Source organism: Pelobates fuscus, chromosome 11 (genome assembly GCF_036172605.1).
Source record: "Pelobates fuscus isolate aPelFus1 chromosome 11, aPelFus1.pri, whole genome shotgun sequence".
NCBI lineage: Eukaryota > Metazoa > Chordata > Amphibia > Anura > Pelobatidae > Pelobates > Pelobates fuscus.
In genome coordinates, this window is record NC_086327.1 from 37,497,087 (window position 1) to 37,514,938 (window position 17,852).

Here is a 17,852-nt window from a genome sequence, read left to right on the forward strand (position 1 = left end):
CTGGAACTACTTTCGTCCAGAACTGCTCTATCAGCCAGTCTAAACTTTAACAGGGTGGCGTTTCCACAGACCTTAACAGATCGGGATGCTATTTGGATAGATTGAGCAATTTATTAAGAGCTATCCATGATATAAGATTTGTGGGGGGTTTAGACTTCTTTTTTTTAAATGTAATTGCACAGGTTTTCTGTATTTGGTTCTCTGTATCCGAGATTTAGCGAGAGATGACTCCATTACCTCCCAGACACAGAGGTGCCAGGGTGAGCATTGTATGTGTTGAATCAAGACCCTATTCTAGGAGTGTGTGCATAAAAGGCTGCATTTGGCTCAATAAAATCAGTTCTTTCCAGCATCATGTGTCGTCTGGGGAATGGAGTTATAGTCACTGAAAGGTTCCTGTTCCAGCTGAGGCGAATCTAGCGTTGGTATCCAATTGGGATACCGGGGTTCTGCTACATAGATCTGTGAGTCTAGGTATATCTGTGACTGTGTGTATAGGTCTGTGATTGTGTGTGTGTATATATATATATATATATATATATATATATATATATATATATATATATACACACACACACGTGTATGTGCTTAGTAGATATAGCTCCCTAATTTGGTATCCTTAAATATGGCAATCACACATAAGAATAATAAATAAGGTAGTTGTCTACTAAATAATTGAAATATCAAAATTAAAGGACCACTATAGTTACCCAGACCACTTCAGCTCAATGAAGTGGTCTGGGTGCCAGGTCCCACAGGTTTTAACCCTTTAGTTATAAACATAGCAGGGTTAATCCAGCCGCTAGAGGCGTTTCCCCGACGCTCAATGCGAAAATCGCATTGAGCACGCAGAACGTCCATAGGATAGCATTGAGAAATGCTTTCCTATGGGCATTTTTAATGCACGTGCGGCTCTGGCCGCACATGCGCATTCGGCTCCACTCGGGAGACCTAATGCGGCAACAGCTGCACACACGCATTAGACCACCCCATAGGAAAGCATTATACGATGCTTTCCAATGTGGATTTCGGTGATGCTGGAGGTCCTCACATAGCGTGAGGACGTCCAACGTCGCTGAAAACACTGTGTTCTATAAACACAGTACTCCCTCTAGTAGACAGCCCACTAGAGGAAGACTTAACCCTGCAATGTAAATATTGCAGTTTATGAAAACTGCAATAATTACACTTGCGGGGTTAAGGGTAGTGTTTTATTTTATATCCACCCAGCCTCCCTGGGAGAGCTGGAGTGGATTGCTTACCTGCGCTGTTGGTCCCGGGTTCATTAAGCGGCACGCGAGGGAGCAGGAAGAGTTCAGGTGAGTATGCTCCCTCTCTGCCCGCCTCAGAGGGGCTCAAAGAGATCTGCCTGGGCGTTTGGGGGTGGCTTTTTTTGCTGCTCTCTGCATAGTGCCACCCAAGGCAGATGCCTGGTTTGCCTCGCGATAGACACGTCCCTGTAACCCAGAATGTCTGTGGGCATTATACTCTAATGCAGTGATGGCGAACCTTTTTGAGCCCGAGTGCCCAAACCGCAATACATGCCAACTTTTTTTTCCTTAAAGTGCCAACACGGCAATTGCGTGTGGGGGGGGGGGGGGGTGTGGGGGGGGGGGGGGTGTTGTATGTGAGGGGTGCTGTGTGTGTGTGTGAGGGGTGCTGTGTGTGTGTATGAGGGGTGCTGTGTGTGTGTATGAGGGGTGCTGTGTAAGTGTGTGAGGGGTGCTGTGTAAGTGTGTGAGGGGTGCTGTGTAAGTGTGTGAGGGGTGCTGTGTAAGTGTGTGAGGGGTGCTGTGTAAGTGTGTGAGGGGTGCTGTGTAAGTGTGTGTGTGAGGGGTGTTGTGTGTGTGTGTGAGGGGTGTTGTGTGTGAGGGGGGTGCTGTGTGTGAGACGGGTGCTGTGCGTGCTGTGTGTTTGGGGGGGTGCTGTGTGGTGTGTAAGTGCTGTGTAAGTGTGGGGGGGGGTGCTGTGTGTGTGTTGGGGGGGTGCTGTGTGTGTGTGTTTGGGGGGGGGTGCTGTGTGTGTGTGTTTGGGGGGGGGTGCTGTGTGTGTGTGTTTGGGGGGGGGTGCTGTGTGTGTGTGTGAGGGGGTGCTGTGTGTGTGTGTGAGGGGGGTGCTGTGTGTGTGTGTGAGACGGGTGCTGTGCTGTGTGGGTGTGAGACGGGTGCTGTGCGTGGGGTAGGGGTGCTGTATGTGTGTGTGAGACGGGTGCTGTGCTGTGTGGGAGGTAGGGGTACTGCTGGGGGGTAGGGATACTGCTGGCGGGGTATGGGTACTGCTGTGGGGGGTAGGGATACTGCTGGCGGGGTATGGGTACTGCTGTGGGGGGTAGGGATACTGTGTGTGGGGGGTAGGGATACTGTAGGGGGTAGGGGTGCTGTGTGTGGGGGGTAGGGGTACTGTGTGGGGGGTAGGGGTACTGTGTGGGGGGTAGGGGTACTGTGTGGGGGGTAGGGGTACTGTGTGGGGGGGTAGGGGTACTGTGTGGGGTGGTAGGGGTACTGTGTGGGGTGGTAGGGGTACTGTGTGGAGGTACTGTGTGGGGGTAGGGGTACTGTGTGGGGGGTAGGGGTACTGTGTGGGGGGTAGGGGTACTGCTGGGGGGTATAGGGGTGCTGTGTGTGGGTAGGGGTGCTGTGTGTGGGTAGGGGTACTGTGTGTGGGGGGTAGGAGTACTGCTGGGGGTGGTAGGGGTACTGCTGGGGGGGTAGGGGTACTGCTGAGGGGGGGTAGGGGTGGTGCTGGGGAGATAGGGGTGGTGCTGGGGGGTAGGGGTACTTCTGGAGGGTGGGGGGGTGCTGTGGGGGGTAAGGGTACTTCTGGAGGGTGGGGGGGGTGCTGTGGGGGGTAAGGGTACTTCTGGGGTGGTGCTGTGGGGGCTAGGGGTGGTGCTGGGGAGATAGGGGTGGTGCTGGGGGGGGTAAGGGTACTTCTGGAGGGGTGGGGGGGTGCTGTGGGGGGTAAGGGTACTTCTGGGGGGGTAGGGGTGGTGCTGGGGAGATAGGGGTGGTGCTGGGGGGGTAAGGGTACTTCTGGAGGGTGGGGGGGTGCTGTGGGGGGTAAGGGTACTTCTGGGGGGGTAGGGGTGGTGCTGGGGAGATAGGGGTGGTGCTGGGGGGTAAGGGTACTTCTGGAGGGTGGGGGGGTGCTGTGGGGGGTAATGGTACTTCTGGGGGGTGGGGGGGTGCTGTGGGGGGTAAGGGTACTTCTGGGGGGTGGGGGGGTGCTGTGGGGGGTAAGGGTACTTCTGGGGTGGTGCTGTGGGGGCTAGGGGTGGTGCTGGGGAGGTAAGGGTACTTCTGGGGGGGGTAGGGGTGCTGTGTGTCAGTATCCCCCCCCTCCCTCCTTCTTACCTTTAATGAAGTGGGGGGGGGACACACAGCCATCCCTGGTGGTCCGGTGGTGGCAGGCAGTGCTTCCGGTTCGGGAGGCAGGGGAGGGATCTGTGATGCTGAACCCTCTGTCTTCCCGCGCGATGCTGTGGAGCGTTGCCATGGTAACGCTCGGCAACGCTCCACACAGCATCGCGCGGGAGGACAGGGATCAGCATCACAGATCCTTCCCCTGCCTCCCGAACCGGAAGCAGAGTAGGCGCCTGCCGTTTCGGGCAGGCAGGTGCCTACTCTGCAGTGATGGCGGACCTGTGGCCGCGTGCCCACAGAAAGGGCCCGGCGTGCCACCTGTGGCACGCGTGCCATAGGTTCGCCATCACTGCTCTAATGCATACAGTAAACAGTTCGATTGCTACAGCAGTTTTAAATTTCTTTGATTTAAAAATATATAATTTATCAATTGTAATGCTGATAGTTGAGTGAGAGTCCATCCACTCCTCATTCTTCCCTGACTGTGAATGATAACAAGTGAAACCTGTACTATGTGAAAGCAGGGGGGACGAGCTAACATTTTCCCTAACTTTACATTCAGTGACACCGACTAGTAGCTTCTGGCAGTTTCAATTGTTTCTCTAAAGGCAGGTAACTAACTAAAGTATAAATGAGAGTGTGAGGCTTTAGGGAGTAGATGGTATACTGCAAGATACATGAAAATAAAAAGAATTTTCTTTATTCTGGTATAGAAGGGGTTAATTTGGTAGGTTAGTCTCCAAGCAAGACTGTTTTGCTTAGGGTGTCATTTTTACTCTTGACTTTTAATGGGTCTGTAAAGCATCTAAAAAGAGCATTAGCTGCATCGCAGTGAATCCTTTTAATCTGGTTTAGTTTTAGACTCCAGCCTTAAATGTCTTTTTAATCTGGTTTATGTTTTCAGACTCTTCATTTAAAATAGAACGGTTATGTTGCTTGCACATGTATGCAAAGACTGAATATAAAACTTTATTTTTGTCTAGAAAAAAAAATAAAAAAAATCCTTTAAAACAAGGCTGTTTAGAATACCAGCTGATTTGCCTCATGTAGTAATGGAATGCTTACTTGTATGAGAGCACTTTTCATGAAAGTTCTATCAGGAAGTTTGTTGTGGATACAGACTGGAACTGGCAACCCTAGTATAGAGAGTATTTCCAAGAACTTACTGAGCCTGCCTTTGTTTTCTTTGTATATTGAATGATACCCAAACGCTGAACTTTTACCTTCAGCATACAGTCTTAATCCCGAAACAAAAACAATGAAATGCCATGTAAAAACCAAGACACAAATAACTAAAGCAAAAAGCTTTATTTTAGTATAAAAGAAAAAAGGTAAATATAAATATACAATATCATTAACAAAATATAAAAATGTTGAAAGCATCCAGCTCCCTATAAATAAAAATGTACAGCTAGTGGGCAAGGGTAGAACTGCAAGGCATTTACTGGGTGAAGAGAGGAGTAATGGACAGTTCCAATTTCACTTTTGGAGATGGGAAAATAAGTCCCAAAAGAATTGGACAGAACATTTTACACCTTGCAAACACCTACACCAAGCCCTTCTAGCATTCAGCTAGAAACCTTATATAATCCCCCCCCCCCCCCCCATCCCCACAATATAAAATAAATACTGTGTACAGATGTGGTCTAATTTCAGGACTGGCAGTTGTCAGAAGATGGCTTAATACTGAAGTATTTCTACAAATCACTTCCAACATTCTGAAGACTTTATAATGTCATAGATTTGCAATCTTGACTACAACACTAATTTCCATTTCTTCCATAGAGAAAATCCCAGATTTTCTGACGATGATGAGGGGTCAAGCAGTAACTGATAGCATCTCCTGTTTCAGAGATGCGTTTTTTGAAACGACAGCGATCCCTTGCATATTCTTCCCATGGGCCTTTGCGGGCCATTCTGTGTGCATAACTCCATGTAACCATGCAGTGTATGCTGACATCAGGAGAGAAACGAACCTGGAGAAAACAAAGATTGTTAATGCAAGGAGAAAAAACAAAAACAAAAAAATGCACTCCCACGTTAAATGACAACTATACACCCATATGTCCATTTCTGGTTAAACCAAGTTATTTATCATAAAGCACTGATCATGAGATAAACCTGCATGATGCACTCAGAGCAGAGAGAGATGCTCACAACCCACAAGCGAAGAAATTTTGCTACATGATGAAATAGTCTATTCTGCATTTACAGATGCTGCAATTAATCCCCACTGGGATGCCCTCTTTAGAAAATGTATTTAATCCCCCTGTTACAAGTTGGTTGTAAGGTATGATGATAGTCATGTGACTCGTTGCCAAGCGTGAGTCATTCAGATCCCAAACATCGGTCTATTAGACAAGAACGTGCTGCACTGATAGTCACCTGATCATTTCAGACTATGGCATCATGTCTCAGAAGAGACCTTATGCAAGAATATGACACCACTTTAATTTGTTTCAAGGACTACTTGAATAGTCAGACAGTTTGGAACTTCTAGATACAGTGTCAAGATACAAGAAAAACAAAAAAACTATACTGTTTAGAGCTGCTCAGCTGTCTGATGCACACAAAAGTTCTTTGCATGTCAAGTCAATGTAAAATGCTTTGACCCAAAGTCTGTACAAACAACCCGACAGTTTTTGTTCCCCCCCACAATACACTAAACATCTGGCCGTTAGAAAAAGCTTTAGTCTGAACTTACTCTCTTCTTACGACCAGGTTCTTGCACCGCTGAATCTTTGCATGCAGTTGCCACATGTCCCTTTGTTCTGATCTGTACATCACACACAAGTTCTGGAGATTTTCCATTACCCCTCTGCTCATCATTTACAGGCTTTTCACAAATACTGGACTCTGGTGTGTTCGCATATGCCTCGTCATTTGATTTCACAGTGCTTTTTGTTGGCATAGAGAAACAAAGTGGGTTGTAAGGATCATCTTTTGGACAGAATGAGGCCCACAGGTCTTCATCCACTTTGCTGCATTCTGAATCACTGTCTTCATCCCAAGAGTCAGACCAATCACTTTCCTCATCACAGTCTTCAGTCTTGGACTGGGGGGTCCAAAACTCTTGCAGTCCACTGTCAGCTGACATTTCTTCCTTCTCACAACACATATCACCATCTTCCACTTCCCATTCTCCAAATACATCAGACTCCCCTGATATGCTTAAAGCATCTTCATCGTCAGTTGGTACACAAATCATTGAGAGAATGAGTGGGTTTGTACATGAAGGCAAGAGTGGCTCTTCACACATATTGTCCAGGGAAAGATTTTCTCTGTCCATGTCTACAGTGTCTTGAAGCCTCTTGACAGGTATGATATTTGACACTTCCTCTTCAAGAGCAGAGTTGGACAGCTCTGCTGTCCAGTGGTATTTTATAGATACTGAGCTCATAGTTACACCTGTATGAGCAGTTTGTTTATGAGTTGAATGTTTCTTTTTAAAGATCCCTTTAGTCACCTCCAATGCCAATAAAATGTCTAGAACACACCAAAACATCCAAAGCACTACTTTTAATGGTTTGGTCATCAATGCACTTGGGAGCAGCTTCCAGCACCAGACTCTTTTGTGCATTATATTTTTGGTCAGGGAGATCAATGAGTGGGTTAGTCTAGCTGCCATTGTGAGCAGGACAAAGTCTGTGCCTAGTTCCGTATGTATGCCCTGCAACTCCGGGTGATTCTTCATGATATCCATCTGGATGGCAGTTCCTTTGTGCCAACAGGTCAAGGGAGCTGTTAAGTTTAGCCAGTATGGGCCAAGGCTGAGGCAGTCAACACCCATCTTGTTTTTGATAGTTTCCTATAGGAACAACAAAACAGAAAATTAGCATTTGGTGTTTTTTTGTAACCCAAGAAGAAAAACATGGACTATGTATTGTTTTAATGACCCTTAAATTCTCAAACAAAAAGATTGAACAATTCTCTCTACATAGTAATGCAACATGAGCTCTTCAAACAGTCGGGAAAAAAAAAAATATAAAATTAAGGGACACTAGCCATCGAATTAAGTTCTTAATCCTGCAATGTCAGATAGCAGTTTGAGTAACCGCAATGTTTACATTGCAGGGTTAAAACAAAGTTTAGTGGGTGTCAGTATGACAGCAACCAAAGGTGCTACAGCTGCACTGACCCTAAAATGGTCACGACACGGTAGCCTCCATAAAGCTTTATGATAATTCTAAACGTCCCCATTAGAAACCATTAAATCAGAGTGTTATTCAAATAATTCAGAATTTTCGCAAGCTCCACAGGCAAAACTAGTGCATGATCGAGTTGTACAATATTCAAGATTTGGTGACTTCTCAGTTTTTCCAATTGGATTACATTTTTTAAGATTTGTAGTTTAATAACCCTGTGAAAACAACTTCAGATTTCTTGGGTAGAGCGCAATCTAGCTTAATGAAAAGCAAGCAAGATTCATGTGTGCTTTTGTTATGGGCAGATTAGTGGTGTCAACTGGATTTTTAACCTAGAGAGAAAAAAGAAAAAAAAAGAAAAAAAGTGTATTTTTACTTTTAGGGCATGTGGAAGAATTCCACCAACGTCCCATCAATTACCACTACAACAGTCAACAATGGAGCTCATGTTCATACTAACCCCTCCCCCCTCCCAAAAACAAACATTCCAATGTTACAGTGAAGCAGTAATTTACCAAACTTGACTTCTGTACATCAACTAAATCGGTTTAAACAATAGCGTTGTAAGAACAAAGGCTTTTGTGTACAGATAAACAAAGAACTGATGATTCATTATTCAGACCATGTGACAATAATCACAACTGGATTCACCACTTTACATCCAGCCCCTTTCTACAGTTTCATAACAAATGACTACTGTTTTTGTATTAATCAGAGGAATATTTAGCTCTGACTGTCCTTGAATTAAAATATTTCAGTATGACTAATTTGAGATTATTATATTCAGCCACAAGAATAAACCATGTACGTAATGCACGTTGAGGAAAAATTCTAAAAATACACCAGCCACCATACTCCATGGCTTTACCATCTTTGTGTCAATCATACCTTTTTTTTCCTCTCTACAACTCAGATTTAAAAAAAAAAAAAAAAAAAATCCAGGACAATAAGCCAATTTAACAGAAGAGCTGCATTTTACAAAGTCTGATACTTTCAGGACATGATAAACATGTTATTAACAAGGAAAATTAGGCTACTGTAAGACAAATAAATAAATCCATGAATAGATATATTCCTTGTGTGTAGTGTTGGGAGTGGATGAGACACACTTTAAACCACAAACAGTAGGATTAAATGGCTCCTTAGTAGGATTTAGTAATTGTTTTCACAGGGTCCAGAATTGAGGAATTCCATGGGTACAGTAAAAGTAGGACCAGCACAACTTATGATCAAACTATAGCAGGTCTTAAACGGCAAAGTCTATGACCAGCCACTATAGAATGGAAGGTTCTGATCAGATTGTTGTAGTGTCTCAGAAAGCAAAGGTGTCTCAGTTGTGATAGCTTGTCTAACCAGACTGCAGTGTGTTCAATTCAAGGTCTATGACCAGCTGATATAGGGCTATAGCCTATGACCAGTTACTATACAGTGTGTATCTGTGTGTGTGGGGGGGGGGAGGGGGGGGAGGGGGGGGGCTTAGAGCCTATGACCAGTTACTATACAGTGTGTATCTGTGTGGGGGGGAGGGGGAGGGGAGAGCCTATGACCAGTTACTATACAGTGTGTGAGTGGGGGGGGGGGGGGGCTTAGAGCCTATGACCAGTTACTATACAGTGTGTGAGTGGGGGGGGGGGGCTTAGAGCCTATGACCAGTTACTATACAGCAGTGTTCCCCAACCCCCGGGCCGCGGACCGGTACCGGTCCGTGGATCAAACGGTACCGGGCCGCCCAGGGGTGTGCGAGCCTGCCGGCTAATGCAGGGCTGGCATTGCCCAAGTGCCAGCCCTGCAATGTGCCTGCGGACCGGAGGGGAGATCAGAGATCTCCCTCCCCGGTCTGCATCACATTGCTGACAGCCGGCAGGGGAGGGAGTGAGAGAGGACCCGGGAGCTCTTACCTGCAGCTCCTCCGGGTCCTCCTCTCGCGAGATTTGGAGCGTTGCCGCGGTAACCACGGCAACGCTCCAAATCTCGCGAGAGTGAACTCTAGCCCTGTAACTGGGCTAGAGTTCATCTCACCACCACTGGGACCACCAGGGAATCCCCACCGGACCACCAGGGACTAAATTAAAAAAAGCCTCCCTACCCTCCTTACTCCCCATACACACACTGCCCCCATACACACACTGCCCCATACACACACTGCCCCATACACAGCCCTACACACACTGCCCCACAAACACTGCCCCACAAACACTGCCCCATACACACACTACACACACAGCCCTACACACACTGCCCCACAAACACTGCCCCATACACACACACTACACACACAGCCCCACAAACACTGCCCCATACACACACTACACACACACAGCCCCACAAACACTGCCCCATACACACACTGCCCCCATACACACACTACACACACTGCCCCCAAACACACACTACACACACTGCCCCCAAACACTGCCCCATACACACACTACACACACAGCCCCACAAACACTGCCCCATACACACACTACACACACAGCCCCATACACACACTACACACACTGCCCCACAAACACTGCCCCATGCACACACAGCCCCACAAACACTGCCCCATACACACACTACACACACTGCCCCACAAACACTGCCCCATACACACACTACACACACTGCCCCGCAAACACTGCCCCCATACACACACTACACACACTGCCCCGCAAACACTGCCCCATACACACACTACACACACTGCCCCACAAACACTCCCCCATACACACACTACACACACTGCCCCCAAACACTGCCCCCATACACACACTGCACCCATACACACACTGCCCCCAAACACTGCCCCATACACACACTGCAAACACTGCCCCCATACACACACTACACACACTGCCCCCCAAACACTGCCCCATACACACACTACACACACTGCCCCGCAAACACTGCCCCCCATACACACACTACACACATCGCCCCGCAAACACTGCCTCCCATACACACATCGCCCCAAACACACACACACTGCAACTCTCACACACACTGCCACCCTCACATACACACTGCACCGCTCACACACACATACACACAATTTTGAGTCTATGTCTTTATGTGACTGTGTTTGTGATTTTCTGACTATGTATGTGTCTGCGTGTTTTTTTAATATATGTGACTGTTTTTTTTTTTTGTCTTATTAAATCAAAACAAGCGGGCCACGGAAAAATTATCAAATGTTTACCGGTCCGCGGCGATAAAAAGGTTGGGGAGCACTGCTATACAGTGTGTATTTGTGTGGGGGGAAGAGAGCCTATGACCAGTTACTATACAGTGTGTGTTCTCACCAGATAGTTGTAGTGGAGGAGTACGGTCAGCCTGTCAGGAAGGCGCTCCAGCAGAAGTTAGTGATGCTCTCCTGGGCAGGAGGTTCCTGGATATTCCGGTGAAATCCAATGAAATACACAACAGCAGGTAGTCGTAGCTCGGCTCTTCTGTCGGTTCTCTGGTTCAGCTCACAGCGCATTTTGCGTAAATCCTGTATAGAATAGCTATGCACCCAAGTCATGCCTGGTCATCTGGACGCTCAATGATTAGTAATACTATATTAATGTTGTGATTCTGAGAAAGTGATGTCGAACGTTCCGGCAGCCCGCTTATATATTCTCTCACCGGCCGACGTCACGAATCTCGTTGGGAAACCAATCGGAAGAGGGCGGCTGGGCGTGGCCTGGAATTCCTGGCGAAAGTACGCGAGCTTTCCTTCTCGGCACTGGTGGAGGGGGGCAAGGTCTAGTTGGCCCCACTGTTGTCATGGAGTCGGACGAGCTGATTACGTGCGCTCAGTCAAGTGCGAGGAATGCAGCGTGTTACGTCATGAGACTGAATCTAGAAAGGACAGGCTCCATATTAGGGAAGGGCAGGGCTTGTGGGTTTTTTCATCCTCTTTCACAAGCAAGTGGAAAATAACAATACAGAAAAGGAAATAGAATTGTAAAATGGAAATTCTAGTTCTTATCATATGAAACATGATGACTGGAGGGACTGTTAATAAAGATTTACTTATTATTTTCATTTTCTTTAGGTATTTATCTGGGAAAGTCTGTATTTGTTAGATGTTTTTGAATTGCCTAATGTACCTGTAGCTGAGGACAATAAAAAGGAAAGAGATCTGTGAAAAATGACTGGCTCAATTTCAGTTTTTTTCTTGGTGCTTTTAATATCTGCGCCTATATTCCCCTGTTTGCACAAATGTATTATTTTGTGCGTCTCGACCACTTTATTTTCCCTTTCTGTTTTGGTTCTTCTATTCAATTCACAAATGCGCTGCTCCCAAATTATAAAAAAGGGGGCTAGGAGGGCACCTTTTTCTCCAATAATTATTTTTTCCCGCCATTGTCAGATAGGTAGATTTTCTGAAGTTTTCACAATTATTGTTTAAAACGGCACTGTCGTGCTGAATTTACCTTTCTCCTGTTGTTTCCTCTTCTCTTCCTTTCTCAAAATCTGTTCACCTTTTCTATATTTTTGATCTAGTTTTCCTTAAAACACTAGACAAATTAGGGACTACTTAACTCGGCTCCATTTCCCGTTTCAGAGAAAGGTCTCATCCTTCTCCTTGGCAGAGGAAATGGAGTCGGAGCTTGAAAGTCAAGGAAGTGATGCGTAGGAAAAAAATACATAAGTAGTTCCATCGTTTCTTATAAGGAGGCATGGGGGGGCTACTGTGCATGTCCGCCAATTGCTGTTCTGCCCCTTACATCTCAAGGTAAACGCTGCCTTTTCTGAGAAAAGGCATTTTTCAAAAGGAGAAACTGTGCCAGAACCACTACATTAAAAGGAACACTATAATGTCAGGAACACAAACATAAGTAGTGTTAATCTAATTATTTAGGATTATAGCCTCTTTTGCATCACTTTGAAAGTTGATTTTACAAATATTTTCTCCCATAGCGCACCTGTCTATCTCCATGGTTGAGATCATGAAACTGAAGTGTGTGTAAAAATGGTGAGAGTGTGTGTGTGGCGGGTGGGGGGCAGCAACTTCATAAGACAATCTTATAATAAAGGAAATCGAAAGTTAAACGTTTATACAATATGTACAACTAGTGACTCCCTCAATATGTCAAAAGAAGTTTCCACTGTGGTGGAACGCATCTCAGTTTATGGTGGAGCGCATTTAGCGTTCGGACGATCAAACCGGAAGCGGAAGTACACGTGGAATGCATACCACAAACCGGAAGTATTGATTTCGACCGCAAAAATTTCATAGTGGCGAGTGGAAAAAGCTGATGGAGGGTATACTGAAGACCTATAGGAATCCTTTACCTCTCCACCGACCAATAGAACCTTTCAGGAACTTGGATCACATCTGGATTGCATTCTAATCAAGATTGTTTAATGGTTGCATTTAAAGGGTGTTGAGGGGTGGGATCAGGTATGCATTTTTTTGTGTATTGCTGTGCAGTCTTTTTATTGTTGTTCAGTTTTTGTTATTTTATCTCTGATGAAGTCCACTGCGTTGGACGAAACGCGTTAGATCCATTTTATATATTTTATTCATTAATTTTTATTAGGCAGTTAGTTGCCTTAATAAATTTATACTTTGCTCTACAAGCGGAATTTTTTTTATGTGCATCCTGATTCTCCTACCTGATATTCCTGGACCTGCTGTAGTACCCTGAATCGTGGAAGGTGGACCAGTAAAATCCATTTATGGATTTCAAGGCATCCATTTGATTTCAACTCTGTGAGTGCTACTTATGATCTTGCATGTCAGCGTTGTATGCTGTACTTTGTGCTCTTTTTTCTTATTTTAGAGCATCTAGCTGTATCCCTATTGTTATCCATATCCATTTGATTCAACGGAGGCTCTAGAGGGAAAAGCTTTCAGGGAAGCTATTCTTTTGTTGTACTAAGTTAAGTACCTCTATCTATTTATCTGTTATTATTTGATGATAAGTAGAATTGTTTGTTTTACAGTAAAAACATACACATGATTACATTGGCTCTCAGGTCCAGGAGACTTACATACAAAATAGGTTAATCCCTCCCCTGTGCCTGAGATAATTGAGTCAGGACCTGTACTAACTCAATTATCTCCAGGCACAGAAAACATAAATTTTACAATATATTAAAACTACCCCCAAAACACACGGAAACCCCAATATTATTACAATCCCTGATAGCCCCGATCTGGGGAACGAACATATCCAAAAATCACCCAGATCGGTTCAGGGGTTTGGGATTTCCATGGAAGTCGTAGTTTGACCGACCGCACACAAGGCTCCTGTCCAAAAGAGTTCCATGAAATCAGGCTGTGCGGTCAGTCTCTTTTGGGAGTACCAAATACAATAAAAAGTACCGAACGTGACAGTTTGTGGGTAAGCTCAGACTTTTTTCCTTGTTCGGGAGCTTGCTCCCACTGAACGCCATTTAATTATCACATGTTTTACCGAACTTCGATGGAAGTTGAAGTTCTAGCGGTGTTTGCGCCGTCGAGTGTCCGATTTGAGTTCCATGCACTCAATGACCAAAGATGGCGGCGCCACGTGTTCGGTCATACGAACGGCAGCCACTCAGCCAAACGCTCAGAATGTTGAAATAATTGTGGTTACTTAGGTGTGAACAAGGGTGAAAAGGGTCAGTGAGCAGCACACGCCTCCCCTGGTTGGTATGGCTGTTCGGTAGTTTGTTCGGTATACGAACTGGATAGGTCTCTGGTGTTCGGTGAGTCCCATGTACCAAACTACCCACTGTATCAAATAAGCAAAAATTAACAGTCTGATAATCCAGGTATATTGGATCTGTCACAGAATGAAAAAGGGAAAGCAAACTGAAATTAAAAGAAAAACTAAGGGAGCCAACGCTTAACCTGAACGGTCGCACACTCACAGCGCTCCGACAAGCAGGAACCCTAAAGCCCCAAATTCAGCCCGAAAACGCTGCCACTGGCACTGAAAGACAGCCAGACGACACCCCAACACTAATGGGGAAGAAAACGAAAAAGCTGCGACCAGATCGGCCCAGGCAATCTGCCGATATAGGCGACCTCTTGCTGAGGCCACATGGCGTGGCGGGACCCAAGATGGCGGCCGACTTCGAGGGCTACTCTGATAGTTCAGAAGATGCCATGCTGCACTACTCAGAGACTCTGGGATTTCGGGGACCGGCACAGCCGGCACAGCCAGCACAGCCTGCACAGCCAGCAAAACCGCCGGTGGATCACTACAGCAATACTCACCGCTCTCCTCTCGGACTTACGCCAGTCACTGTCGGCGGAGATATCACAAGTAAGGGGAGATGTCAGAGAGTTCACAGCCCGCCTCACCACGGTAGAACAGCTCACGCAAACGCACACAGCAGAGGTGCTGGACCTCCAGACACAGGTGAGAGACCTCACCATGGCCCACACTGCAATGTCCCACCAAATAGCTGACATAGAAGATAAACGCAGGTGGAAACATATCAAAATCCGAGGTATTTCCGACGCTGTGTCCCCAGCTGAAATGCCCCATCTCCTCCGCAGGCTATTCTCCACTTTACTGCCCCACAGACAAGCGAAGGGGATACAGTTGGATGGCATGTTCCGCTTACCCAAACCACCACAGCTCACAGGCGCCACAATAGGCGATCTCCTGATCAAACTCCAAAACGGGCAGGATAAAGCAGCGCTTATGAGTGCCATAAAGGGGAAGACTCCACTCAGCTTTGAGGGCATGGACATAGCATTCTACTCAGACTTGTCACGCACAACCCTGTGCTGGCGGCAAACCCTCAGACCGCTGACAACACTACTACTGGCCAGCGGGGTGACATACCGCTGGGGACCAGCACATGTGCTTATAATACAGCACTAGGGCACTGAACAGTGAGTCAAAGACATAGCAGAGATGGACACTGTGGTGGCCAAACTAGGACTTGCAACCCCTCCGAAAACAACGGCTTGGGACCCGGCCAATGTCATACCGTTTATCCCGACCAGAGAGGGTGCCTCCGGGAACGAGACCTGAACCACCGGCTGCCGGCTATATACCTATGTTTTATATGTTATTATTTACCTCCCCCACCTATCTCACATGTTTCATATGTTCCGACTACATATTCAAAGGGCTAATAGGCACCCACTATAGACACCGGGAATAACCCGGGCAATTGGCTCCAATATACCACCTAACTCCCCCCCAGTTCCAAACAGCTCCCAACACATCTCAGCCTCACTACACTGAGCTGGCTCCCAAGCCATAAAGATACTTCACCGAAATCCTCTACCTTAACTGACGTGCCTGTTTATACACCAGATTTCGTTCTGTTCCTCTTCTTTTTATTGTTTTTCTTTTATCTTGCAAGCCTACACAACTCTGGGCCATACACTCGCCCCAACTACAGGCACAACGCCAGACCACACCAGTTGGCATACCTAGGCTGTTTCCCACACCTTAACAGCATAGATACACCAATCCCAACTAAGGAAAGCAGGCCAAGCAAAAGCCGCACCTTAAGACACACAAGGGACGCTCACTAGGCCCACTACCACTGGCCCACGACATTAACCTAAGATAATAAGCTGTTGTTACACTGAGTTTTTTCTTTCTTTTCTTACATGTTCTCAATTTAAAAATGTGCAGTACCTCTTATACCATGATATTGTTTTCAACTGTTACAATGTAGCTTGATATGGCTGTCGTGGTTACTCAAGTATGATGTAATGCTCGCACAACAAAAATAAAGAATTAAAAAAAAAAAAAAAACTAAGGTGAGCACTAACTAAATCCTGATGCGAATAATATTGTCAGAATGAAAGAAAAGGGAAAATGAAACTAAATTAAAAGAAAAATGCAACCTAAGTGTGTGCTTCACAGTCAGTGAGAATTTTCAAATATCTGAACATTTGAAGGTTAACCCTATTTAATTAAACAAATATATATCTGGAACTTTTCCAAAGTTCCACTAAGGATTACCTGTAAGAGAGGTCATCAAGGTAAACTAGTCACCAGCATTGAGGCAGTTTTCAAGGTTGGATAGAGTTGTGGCGCGATGACGATCTTTTTATTTAGTTTGAGCTGCGTTCCTGTCTTTATAGGCAAAACTTCATGATAGCCATGTAAAAAATGCAGCAATATTTTCTAACCATCTTCTTGGGATGATATTCCTTTGGACTTCCCCGTTTTTCTTGATTAACATCTGAGATGGAAAGTCCCAATAACACCTCATTTTATTTTGTGTTGCAGGGATTCAGTAACAGAATTCCATTCTATGCTATGGCTTATCTCACATTAAATGTGGAAGTGAGCATTTCCACGTAACCAGTGGGTCCTGTTCATGCTCAATGCATCAGATATTAAAAGGATACTCCTGGCACACTTAGGCACCCAACACTACTTAAAGACGCCCTGTTACCTTCTAGGGGTCTTTGCATTTTTTGCTAAGACTCCAGATGATGAATGCTTCACTTGCAGTGCTTTACTTACCTAAACCTGTCACTCGTGGCTGATGCCATCTTCTTCGACACGGCCCCTTTCAGCTCCTGGAGCTTCATATGCCAGTGATGTACTCTCGTGCAGAGTTACAGAGACAAATATAAGGCTTGCATTTCCTTTTATTCACATTGAAATTTGCCAGATTGGTAATGTTGCCTTTGATACCGTATGGTAGCCCAGGAATGAGAATTACTCCCATGATGGCATACCATTTGCAAAAGTAGACAACCCAAGGTATAATTATATATATTATATTTAGTGATGTCCCGAACGGTTCGCTGGCGAATAGTTCCTGGCAAACATAGCGTGTTCGCGTTCGCCACGGACGGCAAACATATGCGATGTTCGGTCCGCCCCCTATTCGTTATCATTGAGTAAACTTTGTCCCTGTACCTCACAGTCAGCATACACATTCCAGCCAATCAGCAGCAGACCCTCCCTCCCAGACCCTCCCACCTCCTAGACAGCATTCAATTTAGATTAATTCTGAAGATGCATTCATTTTTTTTTGTATTATTATTTTTTTTGTATGTTTATTATACATTATCCTCCATAGCCAGTAACCTGTGTTTATTATACATTATCCCCCATAGCCAGTAACCTGTGTTTATTATACATTATCCCCCCATAGCCAGTAACCTGTGTTTATTATACATTATCCCCCCATAGCCAGTAACCTGTGTTTGGGGGGGGACCTAATGTCCTCCCCCCTGGTCCCCACCCATGAGCGGTGGGGGGGGCCCTAAACAAAATGAAGGGGGGGAGGACCTAATGTCCTCCCCCCTGGCCCCCACCCCTGAGCGGTGGGTGGGGGCCCTAAACACAAATTGGGGGGGACCTAATGTCCTCCCCCCTGGCCCCCACCCCTGAGCGGTGGGTGGGGGCCCTAAACACAAATTGGGGGGGACCTAATGTCCTCCCCCCTG

The 17,852-nt window shown here is 46.0% G+C and overlaps 1 protein-coding gene across 1 annotated transcript; it reads right to left on the reverse strand.

The window, feature by feature from the left end:
* Nucleotides 1-4,655: 4,655 nt before the first annotated feature.
* LOC134577479 (protein phosphatase 1 regulatory subunit 15B-like) lies at nucleotides 4,656-11,095 on the reverse strand. Its single transcript, XM_063436239.1, has 3 exons — nucleotides 10,795-11,095; nucleotides 6,067-7,170; nucleotides 4,656-5,338 (listed from the first exon to the last, which is right to left on the reverse strand). Exons 2-3 carry the CDS (start codon nucleotides 7,150-7,152, stop codon nucleotides 5,126-5,128), a joined length of 1,299 nt encoding a protein of 432 aa, XP_063292309.1. The 5' UTR covers nucleotides 7,153-7,170; nucleotides 10,795-11,095; the 3' UTR covers nucleotides 4,656-5,125.
* Nucleotides 11,096-17,852: the final 6,757 nt, after the last annotated feature.

What these genes read in the sequence shown, in the direction of transcription:
- LOC134577479 (XM_063436239.1), bottom strand. Translation starts at nt 7,152, where the DNA reads ATGGGTGTTGACTGCCTCAGCCTTGGCCCATACTGGCTAAACTTAACA. An exon ending in AACCTGGTCGTAAGAAGAGA is followed by an intron (nt 5,339 to 6,066) that starts GTAAGTTCAGAC and finishes TGTTTTCTCCAG; the next exon opens with GTTCGTTTCTCTCCTGATGT.